Here is a 27,047-nt window from a genome sequence, read left to right as displayed (position 1 = left end):
AAAACAGTTCTGCTAGATTATAACCTGAAAGGTCAGGGTAGGACAACCTTATGTGGAGTGATGCCCTGTGTTGGCAGTCTCATGGTTCTTCAGTCCTCACCCCTAAATGTACACACAAGGACCTTCCATGCAAAAGCCTCTCTGCATGTCGTCCATTCGCTGGGAAGGAGCCTACAGAGGCCACACGTGAGTTTCTAGAAGAGGTAGACACTGCCGACAGGATTCCTTGTTCCACTGGCAGTAGGAGGCCGGCGAGGCAGATTCGTCACTCGCATCATTTTATCTGTTGAGTCAACATCTATTTTTTACGTGTGGAACCCATAAAGGGACCTGGCATCTCTGCATGGAAGGGGATAGAGGGGATATACTCATCCTTCATGCCCCTCTGTGGGATTCACTGCTAGACCAATTCTCAGAGGCAAGGTCTGCTTCACTAATGGAGATTTAGTTCCTAATGCCAAAGGTCCAATTTAATGCATACAATTCCTTTTGCAAACATGCTTTCGTGTGTGCAGAGAATACATACACACAAGCATACCCACTCACTCCCTCACCCCTGTAGTCTTAGCAGGTCCTGTGAATTGTTTATACAAATTAAATAAAACTGAAAAATGCTAAGGCATATAGGTCCCTTCCTGTCCAACATTGTCAGATGTGCTCTAAAATGACTGTTTTCATCATCTATTCTGAGCCATAACCGCCCCAGAAATAGCTTTAGCAGGAAAATGCTTTTGTTAGACTAGCTGTAAATTATATTTCAAATGTCTGATGTTGTTTTCTTAAAAAAATAAATAAATAAGTAAATGAAAGTCTAAAATTAATGACTGCTGGGGTTTGCTTTGCTTATGTGTACTGCTACAGATTTGGCTTCTTGCAGATGGAATTTCAGATCTGTTTACACTTCTGTGTTAGCTTTTTGGGGAGAAAAAAAAGCAGTTGAGAGATCTGGGAGGACAAATTTATAAAGTCAAACTTATTATAACCATCAGAGAGGCTCACATCTCTCTCCACTGGCCTCTCCTCCCTCATTCCCATCATGACCTCATTTTTGTTGTGGTTTTAGCTGCTCTGCCTCCAAGTTCGAAGGCAACTGGTTCTTGCAGATGCTATGACAAGGTCACATATCTAGTTTCACAAGCAGATGTTCATTCAGCCCCATTTCACCAGCACTTTGTCATTCAGTGAGAGCAGACCTTGTGGGAACAGATTGGAACAACACAAAGGATGGGACATAAAAAAAAAAAATCTTTCAGAGAACCTGATCGCTTTTTATGTGTTCAAGAAGGGACTGGGGGTTGGGAGTGGCAAGGAAAGAAAGCTGCAGAGCAGAATTTTATGGGAAAATTTTTTTTTGGTTTATTCAAAGATTATTATGTGTTGGATACAGTAAATCATCTATACACCCACATCCTGGAGGTAAATCTTCAGAACTCCATGCGTGGGTTGTTCTGCATTTAACAGCTGCCATACAGTAGCTATTTTGTTCTGCACTTAGAGACCCTTATCTGTGCATTCGTTTTAAGTTATCATCCACTCTCCTTTTGTTCCTCTATTGCTGTTCTCCTGGTTCTCATTACTAGTACAAGCACAGCTAAAAATCTGAACTACAGACTTATCTGAACTGACACTGTGAGTTAGAATGATAGACGTGAGCTGTCGTCTCTGTTGTGGACTCAGCCTCTACTTGGAGGGTGTTGCCTGTAATACATTCAGCACCTCTTGCCTTTTCCTAGGTCTCATATGCCCGTCCGAGCTCTGCCTCAATCAGGGATGCTAACCTGTACGTTAGCGGCCTTCCCAAAACCATGACCCAGAAGGAACTGGAACAGCTTTTCTCACAATATGGCCGTATCATCACCTCACGAATCTTGGTTGATCAAGTTACAGGTGAAGTATTTCTAGGCTATTTTCTTCCTTTGGGTCAGCGTCACCAGCCAGTGCCCTGTGACCCGCAGGAGCAGAGGGGTAGTGGTTACTTACGGGAAAGGATATGGGTCATAAGTAGGCAGCTTTTTGATTTAGAAGAAAGACTTTTTATCAATCAACTGCTGAAATTTAAAGTGGGCCATCCTGGGAAGTAGAAGGACTCCATCATGGGAATGGTGCCAGCGGCAGCTAAACTACTTGGCAGAGCTGTAACAAGGATGCAGCCACCAGGCTGGGAGTGGGGCTGAATGACCTTCAAAGTCCCTTCCAACCCTCAACCAAACAACATTACTTTTGCATGTGAAAAGAGCCTCTGTGTATAGCTCTGGCTGCTCTGGTAGCACTGCAGAGTTAGAGGGAAACTGAAACTGGCTCATTTCACAGGTAAGAGGACGGAGGTCCAGAGTGGGACACCTGTCCAGTTAGCAGCGGCACAGAGATACCCCAGCATTGGATCCTGGGCTACTTGGGCTATCATAAAGAAAAGCAGCGCCACCACCTCTCAGTACGAAAGGCACCCAGGTTGCGTTTTTGATGACAGAAGGTTTTCACCTACTCTAATTAAAAACACCCCCTGAGAGTCATTTGAAAGTGAGAGTGTTAGTCACTCAGTGATGTCTGACTTTTTCTTACCCCATGGGCTGTAGCCCACCAAGCTCCTCTGTCCATGGAATTCTCCAGACTAAAATACTGGAATGAGTTGCCATTCCCTTCTCCAAGGGATCTTTCTGACCCAGGGATCCAACCCAGGTCTCCTGCATTGCAGGCAGATTCTTTACCATCTGAGCCACCAGGAGAGTCATTTAGCGTGTGTTTATCATCTGATTATTGCAACAAACCTCACTGAAGGCAGCTCTGCCCCAGACGCTATGCAGAGGGACACCAGAGGTCAGGGACGAAGGTGTCACAGCCCCATCCTTACAAGACCACAAGTGTGATCCTCACAAGACCTTACAAGTGTGATGAGCACCAGCTAGAGCTGCCCAGCACCCCAGGAGAGCTCAGGAGAAGGTGTGCTGTGCCTGCTAGGCACTGATGGAAGGGAAGTCTCCATCAAGGGGATGGTGTTTGAACAGAGTTTTAGAGGGTGACTCAAAGCTGTCTGGTGAGGAGAGATAGAACATTCCAGGTGGCTAAGATATATCCCATAGAATAGGTGATAGGACATACCCAAAGGCATGGAGTGAAGGAGGAACACAGCCTGTTCAAGGAATATCTGGCAGTTAGCTTGGCTTACATGAGGTTCAACAGGGAGTTGGGGCCAGATCATCAGGGGCATTAAATGCCATGCCAAGAAGTCTGGAATTCCTCTGTCTGCCACCTGGAGCCATGGACGGGGTTTTTATGGCTTTTGTTCATTTCTTTTTCTGCCTTTGGAGTAGGGAACAATGAGGAACAGGTATATTTCACAGGGTAAAAAACAGAAAAGGTACAGAAAGGTATAAAAGGTGTTTTTAAAGGGTATCATATGGTTAGAGTTTGCTTTCAAATGGATTATTTAGTTGCCAGGTATGGAGGACACATTGAGGGGCTACAGACCGGACTGCGGATGGTCAGTTACAGCAACTAAAAGGAGGCTTGAGGGCCGAGCAGGGTGGTGGAGGAGGGCAGGAAGGGACAGGTGTGAAATATGCCTGTGTTCTGTGGGCAGGAATGGCCAGCCCGGAGCCATGACGGCAAAAAGGCAGGCAGATGCATTTTGATGGGTGAGAGAGATTCAGGAAGCCAGGCTCAGCCCTAGCCCCACAAGTGGGCTGATTCCCCAAGAAACATTGTTGGGACTCAGCCCATATCTTCCTGGGGATCTTTACCAGTTTGGTTTGTTCACTGTTTACAAAGGCTCTTTCTCTTTCCCAGGAGTGTCCCGAGGGGTGGGATTCATCCGATTTGATAAGAGGATTGAGGCAGAAGAAGCAATCAAAGGTCTGAATGGCCAGAAGCCCAGCGGTGCTACAGAACCGATTACTGTGAAGTTTGCCAACAACCCCAGCCAGAAGTCCAGCCAGGCCCTGCTCTCCCAGCTCTACCAGTCCCCCAACCGGCGCTACCCTGGCCCACTTCACCACCAGGCTCAGAGGTTCAGGTAGGTGTACCCACAGGGCAAGAGCCCTACTACAGCAGTACAGAGCTGGGCAGGAGCCAGGGAAGCCCTTGGCCCTGAAGGATGTGGCTGAGTGAGGACCTCTGCCCCCTGGAATCACTGTGGGACACTCCCCCTGAACCTCAGTTTCCACTGCTGTAAAATGTGATGACTGGGCCAGATGCTCTTCCAAGCCCCCCTTCAAACTAGCACATGACTGTGATTAAACTTCAGATTCTTTGATTGAAACAAATTTCTACATTTAAGCAGATAAGAAGGTTCAGTTTCAACAAGAGTTCATCACAGATAAGGGACTCCATTCAGCAGTTTAGACTTAAGGCTAAGGCAGTGACTTTTAATGAAGTCAAAGAAGCCCAGGAGGCATGTCCTTACCAAAGGGAATGGTCTGGTCTGCTCTCCTCTTTCTCTGGCTGGTGCTTCTATTGGGTGAGGTGGGGGGGATCCTCTCCTCTATGTTAACTTCACTCTGACATTAAGTCAGCAGACTTTGGGAAGGCAAGGAGGAAGACTTTTTCCAAGCATTATTAGCGTTTCCCTGATGTACCCAACCCCTAGGAAGCTCCAGGTGCAGTGGGATGTTCTCCTTCTCCTGGGACATTTCTGAAAGGCAGATATCTCTCCATCAAGGCAGTCTGACATTAACCAATCTCTACTGTGCAAGAGATAAGAATATTCTTAACCTACCCATAATAATTCTAAATAATTATTTTAGTTGATCCATGCCCTGACTTCCCTTTAATGAAAGGGTCTTTCTCGTCTTCAAACATCACATGCGTAGTAGGCCCTTCCATCTGGCCATAAAGAGGAGAAAAATCAGCCTCCAAGTGTCCTCCCATGCCCCCTGAATATGAAACGGTTAATGATTTCATGAAGAGTCCAAGTCATCTAATTTTTATTTTGTGTGAGAGCGCATGAAGTATTTATGTAAAAAGCCTTTCCAGCAGGCTCCTAATGGTGGAAACTATGGTTACTACTGCCCCATGATGTGAAAAGCTTGTCCCTGAGTAAGATACTGAACATGAAGGAGATTATAACAAAATGGCAATTTGCTGGGAGGTGTTTTCAGGTTGTAAATAGTAAGCTGATTTTTTTTTAAAAAAAACGTCTGAACCCTCAAACTCCCTCCTGCCCAAAAAATGTGTGTGGTAAGAAGATTTAGTTAAAGTAGCCAGGCTAATAGGAAAGATCCATTCTGATATGCATGATGTATGTGTGTGTATTGTTAATCCGTAACAGAGACCTTTAATAAATTTCATTACAATAAAAGGTGAACAACATAAGAAGCCATCGGTCCCTTTTAAAAAAATTTCACACACAACATAAATAATATCCACACATGTTCTAAGAGATGGGGGGAGTGAGATTAATTTAGACCTTGAAAGAAAGGAAGGTTCATTTAGACACTTGCTTTAAACTCTAGCATTGACCTCAACATGAATTACCTTAGGTAGGAAAAGGGGAAACTACCAATGGATAGGCTTCTGAGCACCGGGGAAAGTTTTTGAGCTTTTCTTCTTTGAAAATGGAGCATTCTTATTAATAGTTCCATTGAGCGATCTTGCCATCTGTGAGGCATTAACCCAGAGACCCTCCTTCTCTTTGCAGGCTGGACAATTTGCTTAATATGGCCTATGGCGTAAAGAGGTAATTAAAACTCCACAGATTGCCAGATGTCCGTGTTGGCACAGACTGGGGCTAGAATTTTTTTTTTTTAATTCACTAACTTTACTTTTTTTTTTAATTCTTCCTTTTTCTTCCACCAGCATGTCAGATTCTTTTTTACTTTCAGACCTCAGTTGATTTTGTTTCTTTTAGGGCACACAAGTGTGTTTGTGTGTTTCACTTTTTCTTTTATTTGCAGGTGGGCTTCTCCTACGGTTCAGGTGCCACAGCTACCAAGCCCCTGATAATCTGCTCCTCGAACAGCTCCCTTAAGAGGGAAGGCTGTGACTCTTTGCCAGCTGATTTTGCAAACTTGCAAGGCAACTGTTTTGCATTAGCGATGCCAAGATTCAGTTAAGAGGGCAGATTCCAGCAAATCAAAATTAGAACATTTTGCTAATCATGGTTGACAATCTTATGATTGCCAGTGGAAAAATTAGATTTTGGACTACCAGCCCTGGCCAAAGCATGAATAAACGCGTGGGTGACCTTATGACTCCTGCCCCCACCTCAGTGTTCATTTCAGGGCACAGCCTGAGAAAGAAGTGTATCTGTGTGCACCTCAACCAGAGGTTTCTTTTGTTACAGGTTTTAGCAGTAATTATCAGTCCTCCCTTGGTTATATGTGTATGTATGTTTTAAACTTGCTGTTTCTTTTATTTAAAACCTTTTTGTGGGGTCGAGGGTTCAAACGGAGTCAAAGTTTGGGGGACTTTCCAAATGTAGTCACAGGGGTGTTCCAGACCTAGTCTGAAAACTGAATCTGCAAATTGGGTGCTGTATGTCACTGTGTCCATGAGATTCCCACGTGTACTTTTGATAAGCCCCATTGAGCTGCCAGGGACATCGCATCTTTCTTATCCTGCTCTGCAGAGCTGCACACTTTAATTCCCCTTCCTACTGTCAAGGGAAAAAAGTGTGGTCATGAGTAGTCGGAGTCATACTCCCCATATGAGACGAGTCTTTTACCACTTGGCTGTGCAGGGTAAGTATTGGGTTGCCCAAAAACTTTGCTTGAGTTTTTCTATAACATCTTATGGAAAAACCCACGCATACTTTTTGGCCAGCCCAGTACCCTGCTCTGGAAACTGGCACACAATAGGGAAGTAACTTGACTGCAGACTTCATTCTCAAGGCACCAGCCTCTTGAATTGCAATCCCAGCCCCTATGAGATTGACTGAATTACCTCCATGTATCTGGCACACGGCTTGCCTGTTGCCACACATTTTACATTTTTCCCAGCTCTGTCCCATGCCTTTGCTCCTCTCGGACTTAGTGAGATACTATGAAGAGAGTGATGTTTATATACAGATGAGGTCAGGGAAGAAAGCACAGACGCTGCCATCTTCTCCAGTTACCCACCCATAATTAAACATCACCAGTTGATAAGAGCATTCTCTTTTCCTACTAAGCCCAGATTTGGATCCAGAGTCCTTCCTACCAAAGTGCTCAGGTAGCATTACCGCCTGAAGTTGAGGCTCTACTTGAAACCTCTTTGCTAGCCCCTGACTTTGGCTTTATAATATTTAGCTGTTCTCTACCTATAAACTGAAAGGTCAGTTGACTTAGTTGGAGGAGAGAAAGTTGAGAAGACAGTCTTCAGAAATTATGCAAATAACAGTTACACATGGATTTGCCCTTCTAAGAATTAGTACCATGATGATTTGGGTTTTGTCCTGTTAATTTGTTTTTAAGGAAGAGGGAAGATTGACTTAGTGAATAATACTGAAAATAATATCTGTTGAGTTGTTACGTTTAGCATATTTTCAGCAGCCATTTGATTATTTCAATTCTAATTAGATACAGAGTATTCTTTCATAGGACTTTCAAATCCTATGCGTATATGGATATATGCTTATTTTTAAAACAGTCCTAAATGACAGTTAATCCATTCTCTTCCCCAGTTTTTGCTTCCTCTCCTTCTATCCCTCTTTTCAGGAAGAAAGAAAACAAATGAAAAGCAAATACTAGTCAGTGTATAGAATCAAAATAACTGTATAAGTTTGGTATAAGTAAAATGTTAACAAATATTTTTTCTGCTGTAGGCACTGGTAACCTAATTGTTTCATCTGATGCATCCATCATGAATCACATACATATTTTATCAGACAATGAATAGTATCTGAAGTATTGTTTTTCTTTCCAAGATTATGTGAAAACTACGAAGATTTTGAAGCCTAATACAAAAGTAGTTATAATAGAACAAATAACAGTTTCCTGCTTTTCTAATGTACAGTGATTCAAGATATGTAAATGCACAAGCCACTTGAAATCTCACTCCTGTGATGCTTAGAAATGAATTCCAGATAATATATCATCAAGGAGTGATCATCTTTATTATTATTGCTCAGGGGTTTTCTTTGGAACTCTCTTGAATAAATGCTAAGTGAAACATAAGCCGCCCTTTGGATTAATAACAAGTCATGTCTGTTCATTCTCATGTATCTCCATCCTCAATAATGTCAAGAGATCTTTAACGATTGTTAAGTCAAGGGACTGCAAAGATGGTGGACTTGAGCACTTCTAGGGCCATCGCCTAAACTTCCTTAAAAAAAAAAAAAAACAGTTTCCCAAGCAATGACCTCTACCAGTGTTATCCACCTATTCAATCAATAAACAGTTATTGAGTGTTTTCTATGTGTCATGTCTGTGAGATTCCTGTATGGCCTCCACTGAATAAATAAATAGAGTGAAAGGATGGATGAAGTAGGGCCCCTTCTATGAAGAAGGGTTCACTATCTGCCGTGGGGAGGGAGGGTGGGATACCCTGGGAACATATACTGTGATAGTGTGACAGAGCCTTGCTCTGAGAGTTCTTCCTGGTTTTTAGGAGTTGACCTAGGATTTTCTCTTGGCATTTACATGCCTGAGCCAGTCTAGCTGTTCCCATCAGAAGAAGCGCCACAGACATTAGTTTTTGCATTTTGGTTTTTAAACCCTGAAGACTCTCCTGCAAACACTCACTCAGCCCTCTGCCCGTGTCTCTGTCTGTGCATCTGTGTGTTATCCACGGTCAGACTGATGTCTGGACCAGTCCCCCCTTCTGCTTGTCCCCCCAGGTTCTCTCCAATCACCATTGATGGGATGACAAGCCTTGTGGGAATGAACATCCCTGGTCACACAGGAACGGGCTGGTGCATCTTTGTCTACAACCTGTCCCCTGATTCTGACGAGAGTGTCCTCTGGCAGCTCTTTGGCCCCTTCGGCGCAGTGAACAACGTCAAGGTCATCCGCGACTTCAACACCAACAAGTGCAAGGGATTCGGCTTCGTCACCATGACCAACTATGACGAGGCAGCCATGGCCATCGCCAGCCTCAACGGGTACCGCCTGGGAGACCGCGTGTTGCAAGTCTCCTTTAAAACCAACAAAGCCCACAAGTCCTGAATTTCCCATCCTTACTTATTAAATTATATATATAAATATATACGAACAAAACACACGCGCGCACACACACACACACACACACACACACAAAAGAGAGAGAAACAAACTTTTCAAGGCTTATATTCAACCATGGACTTTATAAGCCAGTGTTGCCTAAGTATTAAAACATTGGATTATCCTGAGGTGTACCAGGAAAGGATTTTATAATGCTTAGAAAAAAAGAAAAAAAAAACACAAAAAAATACCTTTGATGCATTGAATGTTCTTTCATAGCTGTCGTTGTTGACTATATATACATAGATAGCGACGTGCAGGGATTTTTACCCAGCCAGCTAACTTTACTACCTTCCTTGAAGGTGGATCTTTTTAAGATGACCATTCGCTCATTTGAAGAAGAAAAACAAAAAACAAAAAAAAAATAATAAAACAATTTTTACAAAGTAATGGGATTCAAAGAGAGAAAATAAAAGTTTTTTTTTTTTGTCAAAATGTTGATCCAATCAGATTGGTCAAAAAAAAAAAAAAAACCCCCCACACAAATTAAAGAGGAATAATAAAAATTGCAAAAATTAAAAAACTTTTGCAAATTTTTTTATTTTTCCTTTTTTCTTTTATATCATGTGAACTAAAACAGTCTTCTGTTAGGGGATGGGGGCGAGGGGGATACCTGATGACATTAACAATTTAATAACATTAACATTGTTGCCAAAGAGGTGGTCTCTTTGCTGAAAATGGGTTTCAAGAAAAATCTATTTTTATAAAATATAAAGAATTTTTACAAGAGAATCTGGATTTGAGAAAAAAATATTTTGACTGGCTAATTTAGGGGAAATTGACAACTTTGTCGCGTTCATACTGCACTGGTAACTTTTTAGAGATCAAGATGTGTGTTTTAAACTGGATTCGTAGACTGTTTTTTGAAGGATGGGCTATAAACAGATGATCTTCATATCTTTTCATAGCATGTAATAATAATAAAAAAATTATTAATTACTAGGGGAAAGGAGTGTTCGTTCTACCCAGGGTACCACAGTTCCCCACAGTCAAAACCCAAAAGCAAGGAGATGAGTTGAAAGACAGTTTTTCTTTAAGTCATCAGTATGGGATGTCAGCAGAACAAAAATTAAAAAGATTAATTTTCCTTTCGATCTAAAACTTCCTTAGTTTGAGCAGTAGGTGCTACGAAATTATTTACATATCTTAGTATCATAGTTAAATGTAATGTGTTTAGGAGAGGAAAACAAAAGATATATTTGCTTTAAATTCATTAAGGAATTTTCAAATTCACTTTGTAGCCCATGCTGATAGAATTGGGCTGTGTTGGTACATTTGAAACACTGTTTATGTTGCTTGAAACACTTATTTATTTAATCGCAGATGTGATGATGCCTATGGCCGAGATCAAATATAGCTAGATTGGCTAGACTACGTATTTGTTTACTTAAACTATGGGAAGAAGCATATTATTGTGTCATTCTGTTGTGTGTGTATGTGTATATACAATATAAATATATATATATAAAGTTATTTTTTCTTTGGGTTAATTTATTATAAGTTGTAACACTTGGCTAGTTTTGTTTGTATATGTCTTAAAATGTTTTCTTATGATATTTAAGTGACAGTTAAAGAGGTATCAAGGTAACTTGTGTAGAACTATTGTTTGATATATTGTCATGTTTGTTGTGAATATTTTTTTCTTACTGCACAGTAGAAAAATAAAAACAACTGGGTCTTTCTTTTAATGTAATCCAGATTGGGGAAAACAAAACAGAGCTGAGGGAACAAAATGACTGGGGGAGCCTTCTCCCACGTCCCGCGCACTGATCATTTGAGGACGTTTGTGCTTTGTACGGTTATATATTTAAAACAAAAACGAAACAAAAAAATACAAGGGTTCATGCTCTTCCCTGGGTGATAGAAACAGTTACTCGCTATGCATAATCTAGTTGATAGTTAAAATTTGCTATTGCTTTTCTTGTCTTGTTATATACAATCTTTTCAATACCAGTTTAGTCTTAATGGTAATAAAACGTTATGGTTATTTATAACTTGTGCTTATTTTGTGCGTTTTTTCCCATGCTGAACCCACTAAGTGCATGTAGACAGACTGTTGTTTTCACACTGAAGAGGCAAACTTTGTAGTAGTCGTCGTAGTGGTAGGCAGATAACGAAAACCAGGGCTGCACCATAGACTCCTCCTTGAAATTTTTTTTCTATTTTTTTTTCCTCGTTTCGGTTTTGAGAAAAAAACAAAACAAAACACCAGATTTCAGTTCAGAGAACACTCGTTCAACATTCAGGGAAACCTTTTTATATCACCTGCTATGAATGAACGCAGTTTGCTGGCAAAGTTTTGATGCATTTGCTGAGCATTAGTGGGAAAGGCATGCCAACATCTCTTCTCTATAATGTGTTCACTCTTGGGGGAAAAAAAAAGGAAAAAAAATCTTAGGACCAGGCAGTTGTATACTTTAGTTATAATGAATGACTTCATGTTAATCTTGCTAGTTTAGATGATTTCTGAGGGAAAGTATTGTAAATGTTTTTTTTTTCCTTAATCTTGTTGTGTTTGAATTATTTGTACTTTATCTGTCCAGACAATAAATGAAAGTGTGTAGAATGGATTTGAGCTTCCCAGATTTTTAAATGTGTTTATTCACACTTTTTTTTTTTTGGTAACATCTTCAGATTTCCCCAATATTTTTACCATTAAATGAAAAAGGCAGAGTAAAATTGTTTTGCAACTTAGCCAAGTCTCTCAAAGTCAATTCAGTATTCAAAAGTCATTGCCCTAGTCCCACACTACTATAAGGTGTGGTCTTTAACCCGCAGTATAAGCGTCATCTGGGAGCTTGTTAAAATGCAGTGTCTCAGGCTGTATGCAAATCTATTTAACCAGATCCCCAAGTGAATCACTGGTAAAGTGTCAGAAGCACTGTCCTGGTTGATAACAGGCCAACACATTTGGCATTATGTCTGGCTTTATGATCCATTAGTGTCTATCATTCATTTATAAGCATACTCGTGACTTGTGCAGAAGAAAGGGAGTCACTATCTGCAGGCCATCTATTATGTGTCAGGCTGTGTGCTGCCCTCTGTGTTCCCTGCCTTGGCCCCACAGCGATCTGGGAGAGGGAGATAGCACCATCCTCATTTCACAGATGGCAAGACTGAGGTCAGCGAGATTAAGTAACTTGAAATGGCTAGCAAATTTCCAGCTGGGATTTATATATACATACATATATATATATATATATATATATATATATATATATATATAATTTATTAGGCTGTACCAGGTCTTAGTTGTGACATGTGGGATCTAGTTCCCTGACCAGGGATTGAACCCAAAGCCCCTGCATTGGGAGCACAGAGTTGTAGCCACTGGGCCACCAGCAAAGTCCTCCAGCTGGAACTTGAATCCAAGTCTGATAGAACTGCACCACACTTCAGTTTTGAGATGGCAGAGCTTGAGCAATAGTAAGGAAACAGACCATCTCTACTGTAAGTGACAAGAAAGATCACCTCTTTATTTAAATTCATTTTTGCTTAGAAGTGGCAAATATATGACTTTCTTACCTTTAAATAGAAACCCTAAACAAAGACTTTTTCATACTGTGTATAAAGTACATGATTTAAGCTCAGCCTAGGGGAAAAGACTACCTAAAATATCATGAAGTCATATTAAAATATGATCTGAACTTTACAGATGAGCTTTTTAGTGATTTCCTGTTATGATCATTCACTGATGATCTACTGTCTTTCTTTTTCATCTTCTCATTAATTGAAAATTCATAATACTCCATAAAACGTCACATCACCATCTACAAGCTGACACAGGAAGAAGAAATGCCCCCACTGATCCAGAGGAAGGAGTAGTCAAGATTCTCCTCGATTTCTCATTACCTCCTTTTTTATTATTATATTAAATTACTTCAATGGTTAGGATAATTAAATTCAGGGCAAAGAATGGGATTTAATTAACCACACTAAATATTAAAACTCTAAGTCAGCCTGAACTCCACATACTTAAAGTTTCTTCCTTTAGTTTTATCTTAAAGAAAAGACCCTATGTTCCGTTTCTGAAGAAAAACAGGCATTCAAACTAATCACTGCCCCCCAGGAATAACAGAGCTTCACAAATGTGTGTCTAGGGTCCAAAAATGTTGCTGCCAAGCCTATGATAGTTATCACCAAGCATCACCACCCCTGCTCCTTAAAGATGTCATTTTAGTGCACTTTAAACAAATGGATACATTATTTTGGAATATTGGAAGTTGATGGAATCTTACCAGTTCAAACAGTTCATTCTCCAACCTCCAACAGATCTGTCCTATAAGTTTCACAAATGTCTGTAGGTGTTTAAATAGATCTATAAAATATCCATAGAAGGGCATTCTACATACACCCTCTCAGCAATGCTTCCCACCATCAGCACAACATGTCTGCCTAACATCTAATAAAAAATCCATCTCACTGCAAGTGTAAGCCTGTTACCTCAAATCTCCAGGCAAACATTGTATAGTTTCTCTAGGTGTTTGTTGGAAAGGTTTAACAAATCACAAGAATGCAGAGATTATTAAATTTCTTTCAGGCCCTAGGTACATTATGTTTTGCTTGGATGAAAAATTGCATTCCAGAGAAGACTGAAGGCATTTACTTAGTATTACTTCTGTCAAAGTGAGAGGAAGAGAAGGCAAAAAAACACATGCTTGTGTCCATAACCAGCCCACCTCATCACCACCATCAGCAAAACTACTTACATCTTCTACCAAAGATCAAACACAACCAAACAATAGTTTCAGCCAGCAGTTTTTATCAACGAGGGTACTATTTAAACTTCTTTCATCAAAATCCATCATTACTTGTTCATTTGTAAATAAAACATTCGAATCCCAAAGGATAATATTTGAAAGCATATTTGAAACTCACAAAGCCTCCTGGGGCCCCTGCCTAGTCAATGTTTGGGTCTGGCTACTTTATCCTTGTCAGAGGTCAACACTTAACCACCTTATACCATAGATGATTCGGGAAACTCCCAGTTCTTGAAATTGTTTGTCCTGACTTTCTGTAGGCACTATGCATTTGCTCCCTAACAGACATACGCATGCAAACACACAGAGGCAAACATTTGTACAGTTGAATAGGAAATGGGGTTTTCTACTTTCATCTGCAAATTCAAAAATCAGATCTGATAAGACAGCATTAACAGCCAGAGTGTGATTTCTAAATGGTAGAGCCGTCGAGGCCATCCTTCCTGGATCTGTTCCACAGCCTTAACAAGAGCTCACGGAACACAGCTATATAATATCCTTACACCCTTCACTGCCTTTGTTCTACCTGTAAAAGAGAATAATAAAAGGAAATTACATTTTATTTCCATGAGCTAAAATCAAATTTTAATATTGTCCAAAAATGACTCGAACTGTTCCTTTATCTTATTAGCTTTTTGGCATATTAGGTAATAAGATAATTTCTCATGGTGCAGTATTTATGTTAGAATCATATTTCTCTCTGTGCAGATCACTTACAGAAGTGTCTGTTAACAGGAGAGAATGATGCATAATCGGCACTTAAGATTAAAATAGACCTGAGAACATAAAAGTGTTCCTTCAATTAAAGGAATAGCATTTCTCCAGTCTCATCATTTTGGGCTTCCGCAGCAGAATAAAAATTGGCTCAAAATCACCTGACCCAGGGTTAATTACCAGAAGTCCTCCCTACACAAGTCCAGTTTGATCTACTAGTAGTTCAAATGCAAAGTGGACTCAATGCCACTCCAAGATGCCATGTAATTATTTTAAATGGTTTCCAGCAAAGTCCTCGAGTTTTAAGAAATGGTTTCTAGAAACAGCACTAGCATTTATTATCTTTCCAAGATGCCAGGCACTGTACATTTAGCATTTGGTCCTTCTACCAACTCAGTGAGGAGTGATATCCCCCTTTCACACGGAGCAAAAAGAGATTCAGAGAGATTTGCATCTTGTCCAAGGGAGTAGGTGGTAAAGACAGAATTCAAAGCCAGACCCATGTGACCCCAAAGGTCCCAGTTATACCACCCTGGCTATAAGCCAATTCTGTCATAATTAGAGTTTCATTTCAATTAAAAGTGGAGATGAGTCCTGTTATATAACAAACAAGGGAAATAGCATTAATGCTCTGTGCCTGGGGCTAACCTTCTCCCCAAATCTTTAATGGAAAAATGGGTCCAATAATTTTGGTTTACTAGCAAATTAAAAAATAAAAACAAAAGTACCAGTTTTTAAATTGCTGTTTGCCCAGCAGTGCTAAAAAATCAAGCAAGATTATTTGTTGACAGACACCAAAAGTCATTGAGGTGGAAAGAAGTCAAGGATAGGATTAGAAAGTAAGAATGTTTACAAGCCACCTACCTGCCCTTGAACTTGGTCCTGTAGACTCCCTATGAATTAAAGGCACTGTGTGAACAAACCAGCATTACTATGGTGGCAGCTCCGTTCACTCCCTGTGCTGCCACCAGGTCCTCAGAACAATCCTAGGAAGCACATTACTTAATCCCCATTTTATACCTGACAAAACAGGCTCAGATGTTAAGTATCTGGCCCAAGATTATACAGCATGAAGTAGAATTGGAATTTACACCCATGCCATCTGACTCCAGTCCAATGTCTTTCCACTAAACCACACCGATGACCTTTCAGTGTGACACCACCATCAGTGAGGAAACCTACCTAAGCCTTGTCCACACTAGAATCCTTACCCTGACCATCTGCCACGTGCCAGGCACTGAGCTAGAGGCACACGTTCAGTAAACATACTGTTCTCTTTTCTTCCACTTATTTTGTGTGTGACACTGCAGTAGGGTACGACAGAAAACAAACAAAAAAGGAATAGAAGTTTGGAATTCTGTTACAAAGACAAGATATATGAAACAATTATTTAGCTATGCCAGATAGTTTCTATGCTGGGAGGAGAATTAGAGGAAATTTTTAAAATCCGTGGAGAGTGAAACAAGTATTCCGGGGCTCAGAAAGGAAAGAGAATATGGCTTGAAGGTAAGAGGACAGCTCTGGTGAAAGAAAGTTCTGGGTTTGAATTCCTAGTAAACTGTTTATGAGACTCCTGACCAGAGAAGGAGTGATATAAAATATATCGAACTTCCCTGGTGGTCCAGTGGTGAAGAATTCATTTACCCATGCAGGGGACATGGGTTCTGTCCCTGGTTCTGGGAGGATCCCACATGCTGGAAATCAGCTAAGCTCGTGCACCACAGTTTCTGAAGCCCGAGAACCCTAGAGTCTATGCTCTGCAACAAGTCTATGCTATGCAACTATCTGGCATAGCTAAATAATTGTTTCATATATCTCGTCTTTGTAACAGAATTCCAAACTTCTATTCCTTTTTTGTTTGTTTTCTGTCGTACCCTACTGCAGTGTCACACACAAAATAAGTGGAAGAAAAGAGAACAGTATGTTTACTGAACGTGTTTTCATTTCACCACAATGAAAAGCACACACACCGCAACTAGAGAGTAGTCCCAGCTTGCGCAACTAGACAAAGCTCATGGATATCAACAAAGACCCAGTGCAGCCAAAAATAATAAATGATTTTAAAAAAAGACATAAAATACATCAAGGCTCTGACACTCAGTGAAGAATAGTAGAAGTCAAATTATAGCCAGAAAGATTCCCAGAGGATAACAGTTCAGACGGGGCCATCTGACTGCGGGGAGGAGGCCATTGAGGGTCAGTGGTGGATGCCTCTGAATGTAAAGAACAGAGAAACCCTCAAGTAAAGGAGGGACAAGATAGTAGGGATGCATGTGGGGATAGGTGCTTGGAAATCTTACTTGGTCTTGAGGTACTTGAGCTGCTTTCGAAACATTGGGTTGACCAGTTGGGTTCTAATTGGGTTCCCCATCATACATAAAACCCCGAACAAACTTTTTGGCCAACCCAATACAATAGTAACTCCACCCACACACCAGAAGAGGCTCTGATTCCTCCTCAGCAACCAGAGAACAAATTGGTCCATCCTCTGGACCCCAGCCACTACAAGTGACTCAGCCATTTTATTTCCTTACTCCCTGCAACTCTTCGATGATGCACTTTATCGAAAGTCCACTTCTCCCTGCATAAACAGCTCAAATTCCAGAGAGAGGGACCAGGTTGACCCTGGTTGGCTGGCATTTACAGGCTGCTGCTACTATTACTTCTCTTTCCCACAGACCAACCTAGTCCAAACAGCTGAAGCCAGGGCTGGAGTCATGTGCTACACAATATGGCCTGCTGGTGAAGAATGGCTTGGGTGGGGCAGGCAGCTTAAAGAGCCTGGGCAATACAGTGAGGAGTATCTGGGCATGGCAGGGCTAAGGCAGACCTTCCTGAGGTTGGTGAACAGATGGAGGCAGGTGCTGAGGAGCTTAGGTAGGCAGTGGTGGGCAGATAGCAACAGAATAAGAGAAAAAGAGTTGAACACTCAGGCTGAAGCAGGGGGTTTCTTCAGAAACACAGGGTGCCAGAAAGTTTTAGAGGAGAGAAATGAGGCATTTTCATTCATAAGCAAATACCTGTTAAAAGACTGATATCACCAAGTCCGGCTCCTCTTGGCTGTAGGCACAAGAGTCATAAGTTCTGTCTCACCCAAGATGATCTGATCAGACTATTTATAAAAGGTAGCTCCCCCCAACTTTTCACACAATTGGCCTTGGCCTTGCCTTCCTTGGTGGGGCTTACCAGGTGGCATTAGTGGTAAAGAACCCTCCCTCCTGATTCAGGAGACATAAGAGACATGGGTTCAATCCTTGGGTCGGGAAGATCCCCTGGAATAGGGCGTGGCAACCCACTCTAGTATCCTTGCCTGGAAAATCCCATGGATAGAGGAGACTGGCAGGCTATGGTCCACAGGGTCACAGAGAGTTGGACACAATTGAAGTGATTTCGCAAGCAGATCAGTTCAGCCTCCTTATTTGGTCCTCCTGGACCCCCCAGCAGCATTAATGAAAGCAGGGCTAGGGTTTGTGGTGGTCCCATCTGCCCACCCCTTAGCATACCCTCATCAAACTAGGCCCTCCAGGAGCAAGATGCCACCACTGGATCAATTTCATCTCTGGGCTCTCATGACTTGGTGAATAGAGGAGGGGAAGACAAATGGGTGGGTCCAATGACTTCAGATTGTTTTTCCTGGCTCCAGAGGATAGAGGTTGAAGAATAAAGTAGAAAAGTGGAAAGAACACTTTCCTATGAGAGCTGGGTTCAATTGCCAGCTCTGCCACCAACTTCCTGTGAGATTTTGAACAAATTATACAGTTGACCCTTGAACAACTCAGACTTTAGGGGTGCCATTGGCCCTTTGGCAATTGACAATCTGAATATACATTATAGTTGGCCCTCTGCATCCCTGATTCAACCAACCATGAACTGTATAGTACTGCTGTGGTGTTTACTATTGAAAAAAATTCTGTGCATAAGTGGACCCATGCAGTTCAAATCCATATTGTTCAAGTGTTGACTATATATTCCAGACCTTCTTTTTCTCTTGTATTCCACATTCCAATTAATGGGGGACACCCAAGAGTATTTCTGAACTCCAACCCCCTTCCCCTAACTATGCAATCATTTACCAAACTCAGTCATTTTTACCTGCTGAAAATTTCTCAAATTCCTTCCTTTCTCCCCCTCCTCATGGCTGATATCATAGTTTGAGTCTTAACATCTCACTCAGAGATCACCTGGACACTGTCTGTGTTTGTACACAGATTCTGGCACTAACCTCACAGGATAACTTTCCTGCTCACCATCAACACTCCTTTCACCCCCTCAGCCAGGATGATCTGCCAAAAACACTAATTTGACTAAATCACTCCCCTGCCTACATCCCATCACTGGATTTCCATCACTCAGATGATACAGCTCAGATGCCTGAAAATGACTTTCAAGACCTTGCATCACCTTGGCTCTGATGGATCAGCTAGCTACATCCCTTTTTTTCCTGCCTCACAGTTTGTGGTCCAGCTATGCAAAACCAGGAACTGTTCCCTGAATACATGCAGCATTTGTCACAGTCCTATTCACATTTCTTCTTCCTTTCTACATAACTCTGATTTCATCAGGGCAACAAAACACTTAGCTACAAAATATCTTTCTGCTTTCCTTACAGTTAGAGGTAGACACATCACAAGGTTCTGGTCAATGAGATATAACAAGTCCTTGGTGAGGCTTCCAGGAAAGTTCCTTAAAAGATGACACAGGGGCTTCCCTGGTGGCTCAGTGGTAAAGAATCTGCCTGTTAATGCAGGAGACACGGGTTCGATCCTTGGTCTGGGATGTTTCCACATACCACTGAGCAACTAAGCCCATGTGCCACGACTACTGAACCTGTGCTCTGGAGCCCGTGAACTGCAGCTGCTGAAGTCCATGCCCAGAGTCTGTGCTCTGCAACGGAAGAAGCCACTGCAGTGAGAAGTCTGTGTACTGCAACTAGAGAGCAGCTGCTTCTCACCGTAACTAGAGGGGAAAGCCCACACAGCAGTGAAGACCCAGCACAGCCAAAAATAAATTAACAAACAAAATCTGTAACCTAAAAAAAAAAAATAGAAAAAATATCTATAGAAGAACAGATAACACAGTATTTACCCTTTTCCATTGCCCTTTTCCCCTTCTTCCTTCCTCCCACATGAAATGCTGATGTGATGTCTGGAGCTGCATGTGTCTGGCTGCAACCATGAAGGCACTAGTAAAAATCTATGAACGGCAGATTAGAAACACATGAGGTGACTAGGTCCTCGGTGGTACCTCTGAATTTTTATAGCAACCTGGATTATCTCCCCAAGATCCCTTATTACTTGGGGAAAAATATACTCCTTGTATATATATTAAATGGACTCCTTATATACTCCTATACTGCAGAGCTTCCCAACCACTGAACATATTCTCATTGATGTGCTCATTTTATTTCTTCAACCCTCTGAACCACCAGGTGGGACTCTGGGTTCTTGCAACCCCCAAGCATGCACCCCTGGCCCCACACGTCTGTCCCTCTACTGGGGACAAATGAATATTTTTGTACTACATCACCATGTTACAAAGACTAGACAACTTTGTCCCACTGGTTTAAGTTTGCTTACTACTTTGTTGCACTTGGCTGTTGCTTGTGCCCCTCAGTTTGACCACATTGATGAAGCCTATGTTGAACTTCAAGTTCACACCAGATGTCCAGAGCCCCTATTGTCTCCACTGCCATGAATTCCATCCCCACTCACCTCACTGCCACAGCTGTATTACTGCCTGCATCAGTCTGCCATGTGGCTAAGGCTTCTCCTGGGCTTTCCATCCAGTGGCACTGACCAGTCTTTGACCTCTCATGCCTTGATCTGTGCCACCTGCTAACCTGCTAACTGGAAATCTCAGCATCTTCACTCACCTCCAGATCCTCAGGGCTGTCTCTCTCTCTCTCCCACACATTTGTTCTCTCACTCTTGTTCATCACTGGAGATGCACCCTTCCTCTCTCTTATCCCACTTTGCTGGGAAAGGAACAATCCTACCACAGAGTTACCCAGTGTCTTACCGAAATGGTTTTTAGGATTTACCAAGAGGCCAGGTCAAAGTTGGCTAAGAAGAGCTCTCCACTATGCCCAAGACTAGTGCTCCTGACCTTCACACCAGTTTGCCAGCCTGATCCTCTGTGATTTCCTCCCTCCCCTCCTACAGCGACGTTTTCTCTCGGTAATTCCTTGTCCTCTTTGTAATCTGGCTTCCAATGCTCTTTCCCCACAACCTCAATGTCCATCATATATGCTTATATATGTCTGAACCTCAAACATGAACAATCCAAATTCTTACTTGTGGAGTTTATGCCAACCTGGGGACGTAGCTAAATACCCAAAGGGCTTAGACTGTGTGCAGAATCCGGAGGCTCCTGTGACAGAATGAATATCTAAATTCTCTAGACCTCAGTTTCCCCATTTGTAAATGCAGGATTTGTAAATGAGGCTGAGATTACTCAGTCTCATCAGCCTGATACCAGGAGGAACCCCAGGGGCAGGCTTGAGGACCCAGAACACAGGAGAGCCAGTCTAGGCACTGGGGGAGGGGGAGAGTGAGGGGGAGAGGAAGTTTTCAATCAGGGCTGAGCTTTCACTGCCAAAAAATTTCCCACAAACAAACCCACCCCAGCAAAGGAAGCTACTGTCGGCTGGCACGCTGCAGAAAAGAAGGCGGGCATGAGGCCTCATTAATCCGACAGACGTGGGATCAGTCGCAGATACCCCCAGCCCACCCACTTCTCACCATCTGCTGCTGCTGCCACGGAGCTGGAGGCGTGCGGCTCTGGTGGGAGTCCAGCCTAAAGCCTGCAGAAGGACCTGTACCCTAGACTACCGGGCAACCTTGGCCACAGGGATCCACACATTCCAGGCTAGTGCCCCAACTGTGTCTGGCAACCCCCATCCCCACTTGAAATGCAATATCACAATCTTCCATGGAGCTCTGCTTCACTCAGAAGTACCCGCGAGAGAAGCCCCAGCACCCTGAACAAATATTAAGCAAATAAATGATCAAACTGCATTGACTGAGAGCTAACCATATGCCAGGCACACACCTATCTCTCACAAATACTTCCCCTAACCACACTAAGACACTCCAAAACCAGTCCATCTTAATTCTTGATGATTTTGATATGCACACAGATGATCCCTCCAATATCCTTACTTCTGAACTCTCAACCTCTGCTTCTCTCTCCTCATACTCCCTCCCTGCTCATATGTCAGTCCTTAAGACCTGAATGCCAGTTTCAAGCATCCTCTTGTCAATGCCTACTTCCTATCCCACTCTCTTTACTACCCTGACTTAAAATAACCCTTCAACCCATTGAGACCTTCAACTCACTTTTTATTGTCCTTTCCCTCCCCACCCCACATGTCCTCACTTCCATTTCTATTCAGTTTAAATTCCGTGGTTGAAAATATAAGCCCACGCTTACAAGCATCCTTTTTTGGCCCTCCCTCATTTCACTGTACTCTAGTACATTCACTCTCCCTCTCTCCAAGATGATGCCATCCTGCTTTCTCCTCTTTCTTTCAAACCTCCAGTACCTCCTGCCTCATCTTCATTTTCAAGTGAAGACTCTGATTCCTATTTCTACTTTCATGACCATCTCTAAATTTCTCCCTCACCTCTTTGACTTCTAAATACTGGAGTCTGAGTTCTTGGACCTTTTCTCTAACTACATTTACTCATCAGAATCACTCATCCAGGGTCATTGCTTTTAATATAATTTATGTTCAGATGAATCCCAAATATAATTCTAGCCCAGATTTCTCCCTTTGACTCTAAAGACATATATAGAATTGCCGCATTGATGTCTCCTCCTGACTGTCTGAAGTGCACCTCAAGCTTAATATAACCAAAAGCCATGCCTTATTACCTTCACATCCACTCAATCTACCCTCTTCCCCATTTTAGCAAAAGGTAGCACCACCCTTCCAGTCTTTCAAGGTAAAACCTTTGGGGTTACCATTAACTCCATTTATTTTCCTTCTCTCCTCTAGACATTTTCCCCATTGTGCAGAGATTTGGAGCTTTGTTCACTATTGTAACCTCAGCTCCTGAAATAATGTCCCTTAGTAGGTGCTCAATAAATGTTTAATAATGAATAAATGTTAAATAAGTGAATAATTAAGTTAACTGAATTAAATGACTTGAGTATCAAGTCAATCCACCTGTTTATTCAATAAATAAAATAATTACAGAATGTGATAAGGTCAACAAAAGAATCCAAAATACAGTATTTGGGTGCAGTCTCCAAAATGACAGAATGATCTCTGTTCATTTCCAAGGCAAAACATTCAATATCACAGTCATTCAAGTCTATGCCCCAACCACTAACGCTGAAGAAGCTGAACGGTTCTATAAAGAGCTACAAGAATTTTTAGAACTAACAGGGAAAAAAAAGATGTCCCTTTCATCACAGGGGACTGGAATGCAGAAGTAGGAAGTTAAGAGATACCTAGAATAACAGGCAAGTTTGGCCTTGGAGTACAAAAGGAAGCAGGGCAAAGGCTAAGAGTTTTGCCAAGAGAACGCACTGATCATAGCAAACACCCTCTTCCAACAATACAAGAGATGACTCTACACATGGACATCACCAGATGGTCAATGCTGAAATCAGATTGATTATATTCTTTGCAGCTGAAGATGGAGAAGCTCTATACACTCAGCAAAAAACAAGACTGGGAGCTGACTGTGGCTCAGATTATGAACTCGTTATTGCAAAATTCAGACGTAAATTGAAGAAGTAGGGAAAACCACTAGACCATTCAGTTATTACCTAAGTCAAATGCTTTATGATGATACAGTGGAAGTGGCAAATATATTCAAGGGATTAGATCTGATAGACAGAGTGCCTGAAGAGCTATGGATGGAGGTTCATGACACAGTGCAGGAGGCAGTGATTAAGACCATCCCCAAGAAAAAGAAATGCAAAAAAAGACAAAATGATTGTCTGAGGAGGCCTTACAAATAGCTGAGGAAAGAAGAGAAGTGAAAGGCAAAGGAGAAGAGGAAAGATATACCCATCTGAATGCAGAGTTCCATAGAATAGCAAGGAGAGACAAGAAATAGAGGAAAACAATAGAATGAGAAAGACTAGAGATCTCTTCAAGAAAATCAGAGATACCAAGGGAAAATTTCATGCAAAGATGGGCACAATAAAGGACAGAAATGGTATGGACCTAACAGAAGCAGAATGTATTAAGAAGAGGTGGCAAGAATACACAGAAGAACTATACAAAAAAGATCTTCATGACCCAGATAATAATGATGGTATGATCACTCACTTAGAACCAGACATCCTTGAATGTGAAATCGAGTGGGCCTTAGGAAACATCACTATGAACAAAGCTATTGGTGGTGACAGAATTCCAGTTGAGCTATTTCAAATCCTAAAAGATGATGCTGTGAAAGTGCTGCACTCAATATGCCAGCAAATTGGGAAAACTCAGCAGTGGCCACAGGACTGGAAAAGGTCAGTTTTCATTCCAGTCCCTAAGAAAGACAGTGCCAAAGAATGTTCAAACTATCGCACAATTGCACTCATCTCACATGCTGCAAAGTAATGTTCAAAATTCTCCAAGCAAGGCTTCAAATGAGAATTTTCAGATGTTCAAGCTGGTTTTAGAAAAGGCAAAGGAACAGGAGATCAAATTGCCAACATCTGCTGGATCATTGAAAAAGTAAGAGCGTTCCAGAAAAACATCTATTTCTGCTTCATTGACTATGCCAAATCCTTTGACTGTGTGGATCACAACAAGCTGTGGAAAATTCTTCAGGAGACGGGAATACCAAATCACCTTACATGCATCCTGAGAAATCTGTATGCAGGTCAAAAGGCAGCAGTTAGAACCAGCCATGGAAAAACAGACTAGTTCCAAACTGGGAAAGGGATATGTCACAGTTATATATTGTCACGTGCTTATTTAACTCATATGCAGAGTTCATCATGCGAAATGCCAGGCTGGATGAAGCACAAGCTGGAATCAAGATTGCTGGGAGAAATATCAATAAACTCACATATGCAGATGACACCACCCTTATGGCAGAAAGTGAAGAACTAAAGAGCCTCTTGATTAAAGTCAAAGAGGAGAATGGAAAAAACTGGCTTAAAACTCAACATTAAGAAAACGAAGATCATGGCTTCTGGTCCCATCACTTTATGGCAAATAGATGGGGAAGCAATGGAAACAGTGACAGACTTTATTTTCTTGGGCTCCAAAATCACTGCAGATGGTGACTGCAGTTACAAAATTAAAACACATTTGCTCCTTGGAAGAAAAGCTATGAGAAACCTAGACAGCATATTAAAAAGCAGAGACATTGTACTTTGTTGACAAAGGTCCATCTAATCAAAGCTATGGTTTTTCCAGTAGTCATGTATGGATATGAGAGTTGGACAATGAAAAAAGCTGAGCGCAGAAGAACTGATGCTTTTGAACTGTGGTGTTGGAGAAGACTCTTGAGAGTCCCTCGGACTGCAAGGAGATCAAACCAGTCCATTCTAAAGGAAATCAGTCCTGAATATTCATCGGAAGGACTGATGCTAAAGCTGAAGCTCCAATACTGGCCACCTGATGCGAAGAACGACTCATTGGAAAAGATCCTGATACTGAGAAAGATTGAAGTCAGGAGGAGAAGGGGATGACAGAGGATGAGATGGTTGGATGGCATCACTGACTTAATGGACATGAGTTTGAGCAAGCTCTGGGAGTTGGGGATGGACAGGGAAGCCTGGCATGCTGCAGTCCACGGGGTTGCAAAGAGTCAGACACAACTGAGCAACTGAACTGAACTGAACTGTGATAAGATCTGGGAAGGAAAATACTATGGAAGAAAATAGCAGAGGGGTTCTACCTAGGCAGGGTAGAAGTCTTTTCCCTGAGAAAAAGACTTTGAAATGAGACCTGAAGGATTAGAAAGAGTCATTGTGAAAGAGACAGGCAAATAATATCCATACAAAGTCCTAGAGGTAAGTAGGAACTTAATAGGTTCTAGGAAGCAACAAATGGCCGGAGGGGCAGAAGAACAGGAAGTGAAGGGACAGAGATGCCTGAAGATATTGGAGAGCTGGCTAAATCATACAGGCTTTTGCAGACCCCAGTACGGACCATGGATTTTATTCTAAGGTCACTGAATTCATCTGTCTTGTCAACTTTCTAAAGAGTGTGGAGTAACGTTAAGACCTGAGGATTTGGATCCCTGTTCTGCCAGACTTACACTGTGTGACCTCTATCAAATATCACTCCTATGGGATAACCATTTCTGACCCGCTTCCTTTGGACCACTGTCTTCAGATTCAAGTGAGATTAGCCAGGGATCATCAGAGGTGTCACTGCCAGGGCCTATAGGGCCTTTTAACCACATTGTTAAACACACAGACCAAGTGAAAGGGAAAGCTAGAAATGGATTGCATTTAAAGAGGTTAAATATAGTTTACACCAGCAAGGGCTGTTTTGCCTTGGTGACAGTTAAAAGGCATTTTCTAGCAATGCCTGGGGGTTTCCAGCCAAGATTCCAGCTAAGTGCCTGGCATTTGAGAAGGGAGGTTGAAAAGTGACCTACTAACAGGAAAGTACATGGAGCCTGGAGCTCTGTCCTGTTAAGACCAGAAAGTTGGGGCTGGCTTTGTCAATCTCTACTTCTAATTTGGCCATTAACCCCCACCCAAACTTTTACCTCTGCAAAAACTTGCTAGGTCTCATCTCTGGGCTTAGGGAGAGTTAAATATAAACCTAACAAAACTGCCTTGACGTCAGGACAGCCCCAAGAAGAATTACAAAAAGAGTAGGACGTCTGAATCAGGCTCGCCAGACCCATGTGTGCTGGTGAGTTAAGAGAGCCAGGTTGGAGTTTTAGGTCAGCACCAGTTGGGCAGGATAGTGGCTACAGGTAGCTACATCTCCTCCATCTTCAGATAGTTGCCCATGACTGCTCAAGGGAAACTGAGGCAGTTCAGGGGAAAGGACCAGAGTTATACACACTAACATGGCCAGGTCAAGCCCAGGCATGGTGTCCAGGAGCTCAGAGCAGACTCAATAATGATGATGCCTTTTCTTGAGTACAGACCAAGAACCAGGAGCTTGAATACACTCTCTGACATCTTCCTACACCCCCTTTGAAGTATGTAGCATTTTCCCCACCTTAAGGGTGAGGATTCAGATGCCAAGGAGTCTTGAGACTCTCCCAGCATCCACAGGCTGTTTGTGGGGAAGATGGGGTTCTAGCCCAGTCTTTCTGACTCCAAAGCTTATGTACTCTTTCTACTAAATGTCATTGCCTCTCCCAAGATATCTGCTTCCTCTCTTCTCTCACATAGCCTGAGGGAGGGGACACCTAAGGCACTTTTGCAACAAAAGTCTTTGCCCCTCAAAGGTGGAAATTTAAGAATATCATCATTGTTTTCAGTATCAGCATCATCATCTAACCAAGATCCCTTCCTA

At 42.1% G+C, this 27,047-nt stretch overlaps 1 protein-coding gene and 1 long non-coding RNA gene across 8 annotated transcripts in view; one reads left to right on the top strand and one right to left on the bottom strand.

Moving 5' to 3' along the window:
* ELAVL4 (ELAV like RNA binding protein 4) overlaps window positions 1–11,125 on the top strand; it is a 156,281-nt gene extending 145,156 nt beyond the window's left edge. For 5 of the 7 annotated variants that reach the window (XM_020907223.2, XM_070468185.1, XM_070468183.1 and 2 more), the window contains exons 4-7: window positions 1,734–1,887; window positions 3,784–4,009; window positions 5,633–5,671; window positions 8,708–11,125. In XM_020907223.2, coding sequence (XP_020762882.1) covers window positions 1,734–1,887; window positions 3,784–4,009; window positions 5,633–5,671; window positions 8,708–9,077 — 789 coding nt within the window. In that variant the 3' untranslated portion in view covers window positions 9,078–11,125. The remainder of the gene's footprint in view (window positions 1–1,733; window positions 1,888–3,783; window positions 4,010–5,632; window positions 5,672–8,707) is intronic. The other 2 variants (XM_070468184.1, XM_070468187.1) reach the window with 2 other exon arrangements.
* Window positions 1–27,047, bottom strand: part of LOC110146391 (uncharacterized) — a 166,872-nt gene that overhangs the window by 16,746 nt on the left and 123,079 nt on the right. The window lies entirely within an intron of this gene.

Source organism: Odocoileus virginianus, chromosome 5 (genome assembly GCF_023699985.2).
Source record: "Odocoileus virginianus isolate 20LAN1187 ecotype Illinois chromosome 5, Ovbor_1.2, whole genome shotgun sequence".
NCBI lineage: Eukaryota > Metazoa > Chordata > Mammalia > Artiodactyla > Cervidae > Odocoileus > Odocoileus virginianus.
The sequence above is the reverse complement of the archived record's forward strand: the minus strand, read 5'-3'. Positions and strand labels throughout refer to the sequence as shown.